At 40.5% G+C, this 12351-nt stretch overlaps 1 protein-coding gene across 3 annotated transcripts in view; it reads right to left on the reverse strand.

The window, feature by feature from the left end:
* The window catches only part of PTPRO (protein tyrosine phosphatase receptor type O), a 230812-nt gene that overhangs the window by 49910 nt on the left and 168551 nt on the right, over positions 1 to 12351 (reverse strand). For all 3 annotated transcript variants that reach the window (XM_073789003.1, XM_019937134.3, XM_033867016.1), the window contains exon 13: positions 85 to 224. In XM_073789003.1, coding sequence (XP_073645104.1) covers positions 85 to 224 — 140 coding nt within the window. The remainder of the gene's footprint in view (positions 1 to 84; positions 225 to 12351) is intronic.

Consider the following 12351-nt stretch of genomic DNA (forward strand, 5'->3'; position numbering starts at 1 on the left):
AAGAAAGAGGAGATTTTCACTTTGCTTGGATAATGAGCGTTAATCAAAATTAACTCAGAAAAGGAAAATCCGAGCACACAGTACCTGGAGTTTTATATCCTGACTGGAGCCAACTTGTTGACAGAAGACTTCAAAGAAATCAGCTACTCCCTCTTCAACCCACAGCAAAGTCACCGAGGTCTGGGTTTTATTCACTGCAAAGAGTGATTTTGGAGGAGCTGGTTCTGAGCAAAGATAAGTTAAAAACAATTAATTTAATATAAAATATTCTTCCTTCCTTCATTAATCAAAAGAAAAAAATAGGCAAAAAATTCCAAATATGGGTAGTTAAGAGCACCATAAAGAGTGTATATTGCTTTCAAAATATGTCCTTTTACAAAGACGGTCATCTAACTTGCAAGGCAGAATATTTTGCATCTTTTATTTTATACTTCTCTTTTTGTAACACTTCTGTTTTCTACTTCAGCTTTGCTATAGACATAATCTATTAATAGTTTTTGTGTCATCTACACTGGAGTTAGCACTGCCCACATGATACCGAATTTTCTGGGTGAGAAACAAAAATCTGTACTGAAAAGACTGAGAAAAACGAAAGCGGTGTGCTCCCTTCTCATGGGGAGATTCAGTCTGGTGCTGAGCCAAAAACCTGCCTTCCTTTCTCGGGAGACTATTGGGAATAATTTAGCCAGAGGAATGGCTTCTTGAAAATTTAGTCAAAATTAAGAGGGGTAAAGCTAAAGAGATAATATGATTTTTAAGGAAGAGGATTGATGGAAGAAGACTGGATGGTTGATAAAATGTTAGAGGACTGATTTCTTTATCTTATTCTTTTAGACATTTAATTTTGATCAATAAATTAATCCGTTAGTTAAGTAAACCATTCTATCTCTGCCCTTTCGTATGCCTTTCCAATAACTGAGTCACTGGACTTGTAGGCTTGATACCAATGCCTGTCTGTTCCCCAGTTCTAGGAGGTGGTCTGCTGTCTTGTTCCCACTTGCTGAATCTCTCCTGGTCCCCTCCTTGCCGCCGTGTCCTTTGGGCATTGCCCTTCCCTCAAGTTCCTCCAGTACACAAAGTGCTATGCCTGAATCCAAGTTCTTAAGCCAGGCTCCCTCTTACCTGCTGTCAGATCTCCTTGACATTGCTTGTTTGGACAAACATCTTGCTGTCAGGTTCACCTAATAGCATACTCTGCCCATCAGCATGTCCCTGACAGACAGCTCTCCACACTGTTTGCTTGTTACTTGGATTTCTTTTCATTATCTGCCTCACCCTTCCAAGTCTGTTCTACAGCTCCTGGTGTTAGCAAAAAAGCCCTAGAAGCCATTTCACTCTTCTGACAAGTGATATGTCTTTGTGGGGGGAAGGTCTGGACCTTCTTTCTGGAATATCATCATCATGTCCAGAACCAAGAAGTTTGTCAGAATCATTCTTGATGTGATCTATTGCAGTAACCTAAACTTGTGTCCAACTGAAAAAGAAGCATTTTCCTTTCCAGAGGCAACCTGACAAAGTTGGGCACAAGAGTTGAAGGAGGAAATAAATGAGTTGGTCTTGGGCAAGTATAACTCACAATAGATGTCAGGACCCCTTTCTCATTTGCAATGAATTGTTCATTCCTCTAGACATTGTATCGTCTCGCTTGCCCTATGATGAAGACGGTTGATGAGACACAGAAGTCTACTTCCACTTCTTACATCCTTCATAATTGTCACTGCTAATAGCATTATGAGTCAGAGACTAAGTCCTCCAGTGATTCTGACTCCTGCAGAACTTGGATCTTTGGAAGCAAGTGTGAGGTTGTCTGAGGCAGAGATAGATGATCTGTTAGGCTGAGCCTGGGCTATGTCTCTTTAAAAGATACACACGGTGGAATTGCTCCTCGGAGTGAGTTTCTTGGACTATGATTAGAATCCCTAGGACATCTATATATTTTTTCCTGAAGGGTAGATAAAATCAGTTTAGTCCTCTGATATGAACATTGCCCAGATCCTAATTTCTGGATCCAACTTTTTACGTATTGATTTCTCAGCACCTATCATCTGTTCTTACTCAAATATCTCACTATTAACCTCAACTCCATAAGGTTAAAATGGAATGTGGAGTCCTTGCCTTTCCTCAAATCGGTTCTGCTTTCCACCTGCCCCTGATTCTGTCCTAAGCAGCATCATTATTTCAATGGTCTAAGATGACAATTTTGAAGCTCTCCTCTTGCTTCTCAGTCTCAGATTGCATTATCTTTTAATACTTCCTTTCATCTCTTCCTTTTATTTATTCCTTTTATTTTATTGTACATCCAGGCTTTTGCCATCACACGTAGCATTCATTACAACAGCCCCTTATTCCCTTTCCCTGCCTCTTACTTGATTCTTTCTTCGTTTTGCCAGCGATGGTTTAAAAGGTCTTATAACACCACTTTGCTCCAGTTAGATCCTATCTGTGCAATGATCTATTGTGATCAATGTCTATGGTGTCAAATCCAAATATGCCAAGTGTTAAATATTCTACGTACACTGGCCACTTGCTACTCATTGCCACCATCTCTCCCGCACAGACATGCTGCCCCGTAAAGCCAGTCTTCCCACTGACAATCACACAGGTATTACTCTATCTCAACTCATGTATTTCCCCTCAGTGTACTCTTTCTTCTCTTCTGATCATCTTAAAGAAAAAGTCTTACCTTCTCCTTGAAGCCTTATCTGATGACTGCCTCTTGATGCTCTATCCCTTCTCTGACCTTCTATTGCCCTTAACTATTTCCTGTGCGACCTATGTGAGTGAAGTCCTGATTCCACTGGGTCCTATTAGATTCTTTAAGAATGGCAGCCATGTGTTATAAATTATTTCATCTTTATTTTGAACTAGCCAAGTGTAGGGACTCAATGAATGTTATCTATTGACAGACTTAAAACATAAGTCAAGATTCATTAAACAGAGGCATTAGGATTCAAGCATCAGGTAAGACCAGACAGGCATTGAGTTTTGATATTCTCTGCCTTTTTATAGTGATTATATTTGTAAAAAGTCATCAGCTCTCAGTGGCAGGGTCAAGGACTGTTGTGAATTAGAAGTTTTCTCAGTGGCCCAAGAAATATGATTTAGATAATGGAGTAGGGATTTCTTTGAGTCTGGCTGAGAATGTGGACCTAGGTGAGAAGTAGATCCTCAGGAAAATCTCCAAAGGATCTGGGACCTCAAACAGCCATGTAACATTTTTTTTCCCTCAGGTGGTATATGAGGCAATAGATTATTCCAAGATCATTATACCCATTATCTCTGCATTCTTTTCTGAAAGAGCTAATGCGTTTCAGTTCTGCATTGTGAATACAGAATCACAACTCATTCAGTAGTTAATGAGTAACATTCACAAATCACCTGCTTGCAGACTTATGATCTTTGGATCGGTATATTTTCCTAGATATATTAGGGAGAATTTCCACACTACTACTCCAAAGAAAATAAAGTTATCACAATATTTCATAAGTGGAGGTGTAATTAGATTGGGAGGGGCTTATAATTAAATTTCACTACTCAAGACATCATCTGCCCCAGGGAATGTATTAAAATATTGGAATTATATTGTGCAACACAGTAGCTACTAGCCACATGTGGCTAGTCTTGAAATGTGTCTAGTCTGAATTGAGAGGTGCTGCATGAGTAAAATACAGATTAGATTTCAAAGACTTTAGTATGAAGAAAGAATAAAAATATCTCATTAATATTTCTTTACATTGATTACACGTTGGAATGGTACTACTTTGGATTTACTGGGTTAAATAAAGTATATTAAACTCAACTTCACCTATTTCTTTCTACTATTTTGTAATGTAACTACTAGAAAATTTAAAATTACATTTGTGGCTCTCACCATATTTGAATTGTATAGTACTGGGTTAGAACAGTTCTTCCTGTTTGGTAGAGAAGTCTGGAAATTCTTGGCAGAAACTGGTCAGAGGGGTTCCCCTTCTGCTGTCTATCTCTTCTCATGAGAAGGCAAGGTCAGCTCAGCCTCATAGCTTAGGATGGCTTAGAGGTTCATGTTCTGCATCCTTAGAAACAAGACTAAAAGTGGTGAATGGCTAAATATTGTTTAGACAATTTCATATGGTGGGGAATACATTGACACACAAAAGCCTCTTGAGTGGTCTGTGTCTCTGTTATGGCCTGAATTGTGTTCCCTAAAATTCATGTGTGGAAGCCCTAAACCCCAGCACCTCAGAATGTGACTGTGATTGGAGATGGAGCCTTTCAAGAGGTGATTATGTTAAAATGAAGCTATCAGGGTGGGCCGTAATCCAATCTGGCTGGTGTCCTTGTCAGAAGAGGATGTTTAAGCATACAAAGAGGCACCAGGAATGAATGGGTTCAGACAAAGGACCATGTGAGGACACAGCTAGAAGGTGGCCATCTGCAAGCCGACGAGAGAGGCCTCAGAAGAAACCAAACCTGCCAACACCTTGATCTTGGACTTCTAGCCTCCAGAAATGTGAGAAAATACACTTCGGCAGTTTAAGCCCCACGGCCTGTGGTATTTTGTTTTGGCAGCCCTAGCAAACTAATATGGTCTCTTACTGCTCAAAATATCAAATTCCATGTAGTTTATAAAGGAGAGAGACATGAAGCCTTTTTAAATTTTGTTAAATGAGCCTTAATTTAATGTATACGAAACACTTTATATAATATAAAGAGTCATGTACGTATTAGTTAACAGAACAGCTTCTGATTATCATTTTCTATCTCCCTAAATGACATTTTACATTTCTTCAAAATTCCCCCTGCTCCATAATGTCAGATGTCCTTTTGTTTAAAATAATTTCAGAATCCATGATATTTGATATGAGAACCTATGGATGTGAAGAAAGGAGATAGACATACTATTTTGACAAAATGGGATATAGATACAGGGTTGTTTGCCTTTTAATATGCTAATCATTGCAAGTGTTATACTCAACTATTTGGTCCTCTCCTTCTCTCCCCCTCAGAGCCCCTCCTACTTGTGTTGGGGATCCAACCTAATTTTTTTTTTTTTTTTAAAAAAAAAAAAATTTTTTTTTTTGGTACGCTGGCCTCTCACTGCTGTGGTCTCTCCCGTTGCGGAGCACAGGCTCCGGACGCGCCGGCTCAGTGCGGCCATGGCTCACGGGCCCAGATGCTCCGCGGCATGTGGGATCCTCCCGGACCGGGGCACGAACTCGTGTCTCCCGCATCGGCAGGCGGACTCTCAACCACTGCGCCACCAGGGAAGACCCCCAACCTAATTTTATAAGAAAATCAAGTACTATGCATAGAACGTGGACTGAATGGAAAGCTGTAACGCTATCTCTACCATTTAATTTAGGATGGATTATGAGAAGCTCACGGTGCTGCCCAGGATCTCCGGGAAGTGAAGGTGACATTGGGTGAAGTGTGAGCGAGTATTTGATTCACATTCTCTGCTCTGGCAGCAAAGCTCTTCCTTTCCCTGGGAATTCCAAAGGGAGTCAGGTGTAATATTCAGCCTTGGAGCAGAACGGAATGTATTTAATGCCTAAAATCCATCTTTCTCTGACAGTTATTACATTGTTTCTTATTTTAATGTGACCCATTAGTTTAGCTGGTGATAGAATTATGTTAATGAGGCTAAGGTTAAATCCATAAAAGTTTACTGGTTTTATTCCATTTGTATTTCATACCTTTAAACTTGGTAAGTCGTTTTACAAATGTGTGACATTGATGATGAGGAGAATTCAATAGAAAAACATTGTAAAAAATGATTGGCATGGCAAAATCTATTTTTAATCCTCAGCCTGACTGACAGCAATTTGTTAGTATCCTTTTCACACACAAAAGCTGGTCCTTAACATCTGTATTAGAGTAAGTCTTTTAAATCGATTTTTATTTTCCTCATCTCAAGCCACAGAACGTATATTCAAATTGGCCAAAGAAAACATCTGTGACTTAAGCAGTGTAAGCTGCATAAATTACCTTCAACTTGGTCAAAAACAGCATCTGCAGAAAAGCACTCTTCGAAAAGAAAAAAAAAAACCCAAAAATCCTAAGGGTGAGTTAAGATTGATATGCCATGAAATTAAGAAGAGGAAAATGTATATTAAACAACACTCACCTTCGTTAGGTCTGAAGTTTATTAGGCCTATTCTCTTACCGACTTTGGGAGATTCTTTTCCTCCATACACTTAATAAGTAATTAGAACATTTAAAATAACACTGGGGAATATAAAAATATTCAGGCAAATACTTAGCAATAAATTACAATTAGGCCCTTTTCATATACGGAACATAGAAATTTCTTAGGAATTAGAAATACCTGTCATTTTCATTGCATTTTAAAGAAATTCTTTATAGCTTAATGATTGCAAGTGTAATATCCTTTTCTGCGAATCATTGAGTAAGTTATGGTATTACCAGCTCAAGTAATTTCTGAAGATTAGTAGAATTTTTCAGAGAAATCTCTCTTTGAACTTAGTTTAAAACAAAATATCTGGGGGCTTCCCTGGTGGCGCAGTGGTTGAGAGTCCGCCTGCCGATGCAGGGGACACGGGTTCGTGCCCCGGTCCAGGAAGATCCCACATGCCGCGGAGCGGCTGGGCCCGTGAGCCATGGCCGCTGAGCCTGCGCGTCCGGAGCCTGTGCTCCGCAACGGGAGAGGCCACAACAGTGAGAGGTCTGCGTACCACAAAACAGACAAACAAACAAACAAAAACAAAATATCTGACTTCCTCCTTTGTTGGTTCCAGGAATATGTGTTTTTGTTTGGCGTTTTTATTAGTTAGGACTTAGATATTGCACAATTCTTAGAAAAAGTAGCTACTCTTACTGTATCATCAGCCTTGTTGCCTTTACTCTGAACTCAGTTATGAACTAAATCCTAAAACTGGAAGAAACATTAAAGATCATTTAGTCCAGACCCTCATTTTGTAGAAGAGGCAGCTGAAATTCAGAGGGCCTGGGTCATCTTTCTAAGGTGACACAATTTGACTGTGAAGGCAAGTACCTCTAGGTAAGGGTCCCCTTCCTGCACCCAGCTTCCTCCCTAAACATATGAGCATTTTCCATATAACTGGGGACCATGAGGTCTTCTGGAAAATTCCTTTGCCCAGAAGACCAACTTTTCCAGAGTGGGCACTTGCTTGAGTATTTAAATCAGAGGCAGACATCATGATCATTGCCATATTAGTCCAACATCCAGATTCTCTAAATATATCCAAGGGCAACAAGCAAAACATGCAAGTCACTTTACGGTGGGCGGGAGAAACGATTTTAGGGAAGTGCTGAAATTGTGTGGCATGGCCATGGGCAGTTGGCAAATTGCAGTGACACTCAGAAAACCACTGCAATGAGAAATGGGGGAGATATATATTGAGGACAGGTATCGGTTAGTCTTGGCCCCAGGAATGGAGCCATGGAACAGTGACATGCCTGGCAGCCTAACCCAGAAAAAAATGCTTGCATGGGGCTGCTGGCCATCAGGAATGTATAAGAATAGTAGCACAGCAGTTACGACCCTCTGCAGACCTAAGGAAATTGCATGTGTTTATAAGAGGTCAACGGATGAGAACTTTCACAAGCTTCCATCATCAATCCCTCCTACTCATACACCCCCTAATGCCCATAGACTCTGTCATTTATCGTCTTACTACAGATCCACCCACCCTAAGGCCACCCCCTCCAATGGCACCCTTGGTCCCATCTCCTTTGGCCCATTTAAGGACCAACAAATCTCACTTCTCACCCCAACAAATCTCACCTCTAACTATCCTGCATCATCAATTTCCCCTGCTCTGTTGAATCATTCTGATTAGCTCAATGGCAAACTGTTTCCACCCACTTAAAGGCAAGGAAAAACAAAACAAAATACAAACTTGGATCCTTTTATCCTCAGCTACTGCCCATTTTCTCACCTTTTTACAGTCTTACCTCCGCAAAAGTTTAATTCCAACTGTCTTCAGTTTTTCTGCTTTTGTTATCTTTTTTTCCTCACTCACCACTCCACCCAAATGCCTTCTCTGCAAATCACCAATGACTTCTGGGTTGCTAAGATCAGTGATCAATTCTCATTTGTCATCTAACTTATCAACAAACTTGACATGTTGATCACTGTCTATTCACTCAGGTAAGTACTTTCTTTGCTTGGCTCTTAGGACATCAGATTTTTTTTTTTTTTTGCGGTACGTGGGCCTCTCACTGTTGTGGCCTCTCCCGTTGCGGAGCACAGGCTCCGGACGCACAGGCCCAGCGGCCATTGGCTCACGGGCCCAGCCGCTCCGCGGCATGTGGGATCCTCCCGGACCGGGGCACAAACCCACGTCCCCTGCATTGGCAGGTGGACTCTCAACCACTGCGCCACCAGGGAAGCCCTAGGACATCACATTTTATGTGCTTCTTCTTACTTTACTGACCACTTTTTCTCAGGCTCCTTTGCTGGTTTTCCCTCACCACTTCCACTCTTAAAAGTTGGGGTGCCTAGGGCTTAGTTCTTGGGTAGCATTCTTTTTTCATTACTTGTTCCCTGATAACCTCATCAAGTCTGTTTTCTGTCTACCCTCATATTTATATTTCCAGTGCTGAAATCCCCAGAACCCAAGCTCCTTTCTCCAACTGCCTACTCAGTAACTGTTCTTTATTGTTTAATAGGCACCTTCAAATGTTGACACATCCCAAACCGAACTTCTGACCTTTCCCCCCAAACCTGCCTCCCCCATAATCTTCCTCAACTCAATAAATTGCACCTTTGTCCTTCCAATTTCTCAGACCCCAGAACTTGTCATTTCCCTAGACCTCTTTCATTCATTCATAGACAACACCTAAATCTATCAGTAGATTCTCTCAGCCCCACCTTCCAAATAAATTTTGAATCTGATCACTTCTCATCACGCTGGTGGAAGCAAGTATAAGCTTGTATCTGGATAGACGCTACAGCCTCCTAACCCTAAGGAGGAGGGTGATCATGTAAGTTATCAAAAGTGTCCAGTTGGAATCCTTTTGGGAGGAAAGGGATTGCTAAAGAAGATGACTAGCTTTTACCTGATCCATAACAGACCTAAACTGGTATCTGGAGCAACTGGGATGAAAGGTCATCTTATCTAACTGGTCTCCTGCTTTTACCCTCACCCATGTGATCCCTGGAACTGGTCAGGTCATGTTACGCCTCTGCTTGAACCATCCAGGGGAACGTCATCTCTCTCTGGTTAAATCCTGCACGATTTGTTCCCTTGCTACCTTTCTGCCTTCTAAGTTACTCTTCTTTGTCTCTATTCCACGTCAGTGACACTGCCTTCTCAACTTTTCCTTGAACTTTCCAAGCGCAGCGCTGCTTCTTGAACTTTGCATCTGCGGTTCCTTCTGCCTACAGACTCTCCTCCCAGCTACCTGCTCAGCATCTGCAGCTCCCTCAGGATTCGGCTGAAATAGCACCTTCACAGTGAAGCTTCCTCTATCCCCATCCCTACAAAAACTGCATCCCCACCTGCACCACAGAACTCTTCCTGCTTCATTTTTCTCCATAACACTTATCACCATTTGGCATCCTTATATTTATGCTTGTCTCTTTTTCTCCACTAGAAGGAGGATAGAAATTTCTGTCAGCTTTGTTCATTTCTGTATCCTCACACCTCGATTAGTGGGAAGCACATAATAAATGTTAAATAAAGATTTGTTGACTGATAGGATAAGTTAATTTTTAAAAACTATAGTACCTTGGTTATTTTATTATCTTCTTTCTAATTGACTGGTGGTATATATATGTTGTACTTGGTAAATTTTTGCCAGCCATGACAGTCATATTATTACCCAAATTAATAGAATATCTGCGTAAAGTGTGTTTATATATATATAAATTATGTTAAATGTAAATATATATAAATAAAGGATATACACACTTTCTTTCCTTTATCAATTCCTCCCTCTCTTCAATCCATTCATTCGTTCATCTTCCTTTCCTCTCTCTGTGCTACATTGACACAAATTTATTCACCTTCTTATTGAACTCATTTTTGTTTGTTTGTTTTGGTGGTGGGTAAGGGGAATAACAAGTTAGTCACTTACCGGGAGAGGATTCAAGGAAAGGGATGGGTGGCTAGGGAGAGGAACTTTAGACTTCAGTTTGCCATGACTCACAACACTTAACTCAGTTCGTACCAAAAATGAGAACTGCATATATCCAAGTAACTATTTCCCAAAATTGTACACTCAATGACTTCAACATAAGAATTAAACAAATTTTCTCAACTGACAGAGAGACCAGGAAGGGCGGTACCTTGTAATGGCTGGGCTTTTATATAGTCAGAAATTACATTTCATCAAAATGGATATAATTATTTGTAAGCTACTAAAATTTGATGTGTGAGTGTGCATGAGAGAGAGAGAGAGAGAGAGAGAGAGAGTTAGAGAAGAGAGCAGATTCTAATATCCCCCCAATTCCTAACATCTGTATCTATCGTCAAATTATGTTTTAAAGATTTCTCATCTATATAAAAACTTTCATGGCGGAGATTAAGGAAATCAAACCAATTTCACAATGCTCAAATTCCCAAACAGGAACAGAAAGCCACAGGAATGGGTGTGAGGCTCCTTCCTGCTCTGTTAAGTGCGTTCATAGAAAAATGAAGTTTTTAGAAAAAAAATACACCCCAAATCCAGGAAGACATAAGCCAGCAGATGGATTAAAAAGTACTGTTTCTAGATCCAGGCTCAACAGATTTCTCTAGGTTTCAATTTGCCCAAATGAGGACATTGCACTAAATTATCTCCAAATCTCTCCCAGAACTAAAGTTATCTGAGTCCTTATCTTGAACCTGCCTGAGCAGGTTGGTGGTCAGGATAAAGCAGACCTTTGACAACAGTGGTGTACACATTCTGTTTTTCGCCTTTCTCTGACTTTATTGGCTGTTCCTTCCATGTCTCTCTTGCTAACTCCTCTCCCTCTGCTCAGTCTCTAAATGCTAGAGTGGTTCTTCTTGGCTAGACCCAGGGCTCCTCTCCTCTGTTTCTACTTAGTACTTGATGATCTTATCCAGACACCCCCAAATTTATGTTTCCAGCCTAGAATTCTCCCCTGATCTCCAGACACATATATCAACAGTCTCTTTACTTGAAAACTGCACTTGGATGTCCTTTTGATTTTTTATGTCTGAGGAAGAATCCTTGACTCTCAGCTTTCCTCCAGCTTCCTCCTCTTCTAGTTTTTCTAGTCCTTTCAATCTCAGTAAATTGTACCACCCACAACCCTAGTTGCTCAAGAGCAAAGCCTAAGAGACATTCTTAATTTCTCTTTCTCTCATTTGCTGTTTCACCCCATCAGAAAATTCTGGGGACACAACCTCCAAAACAGCTCCTGAATTCTGCCCAGTTTTCTCCATCTCCATTATTACCATTTCAGTCAAAGTTACCATCATTTCCCACAGCACTTATTTTAATTAGAACGCTGTTTTTAAGGCTAATGATAAATAATCCCTTAATTGGTCTCCCTACCTTTATTGTTGACCCCCAAATCCTTTCTCCCTTGAGCAACTGGAAGGCTTATTTTAAATATAAGTCAGATTATTTATGTTAAATTCTCTAAATGGCTTCAAATGTGCAATTTCAAAATAAAATCTCAACTCCGTGCCCCGCAAGTCCCATATAATCTGACTTCTGTTCTTTCTGCCTATGTGCTCTTCCTCAACCTTTTCACGGATGATCCTTGCTATTCAGATCTCTTCTCGTTGCTTACTCAGAGAAAGCTTTTACTTCAAAGCCATCTGCATCATACTACCCTATTTTAATGCTCTGTAAAGCACTTATGACCATCTCTCCCTTCACTAGATCGTAAGCTCCTTGTGAACAGAAAATGAACGTAACTTTTTGGGTTTATTATGATAAGAAGTCTGGCATCTGAGCAGTGCTTAGAAGTTTCTCAGCATATATTTGTTAAATAAATTAATGAATGGATATTCTATTACCATAGATCTATTTTATGAATCTCATTCTTATTTCTTTCTCATTCTTGATTCTTTTCCTCACTCCTTCGTCCCCCCCCCCTTTTTTTTAGGTTGGAAAACTGATTGTACGATGCAAGCTTATCAAATCCTCCTAAAGTTTCTCCAGAGTTCCAGGTAGATTCACCAAGACTAGAAGTTACAACTGGTTGCTCGTTGAAGCTGCGGTTGTATGCAGACCAACGAGCTCTTGTAAAATGACAAGTCTTAGTGCAGATTTGATTGACATTTGTGTTAACTGCCAAAGTGAGCTGTCATCACGTACCACCATAGTACCATGAAACTGCTGGCAGCCTAAGATTCTTAATGGGATGACTGGCTCAAAGCCTTGCAAACGGCACCACTAATGGCACATATCTTCTCTGGGTGTCTGTTG

The sequence above is a fragment of the Tursiops truncatus genome, chromosome 11, assembly GCF_011762595.2.
Source record: "Tursiops truncatus isolate mTurTru1 chromosome 11, mTurTru1.mat.Y, whole genome shotgun sequence".
In the NCBI taxonomy this organism is placed as follows: Eukaryota; Metazoa; Chordata; class Mammalia; order Artiodactyla; family Delphinidae; genus Tursiops; species Tursiops truncatus.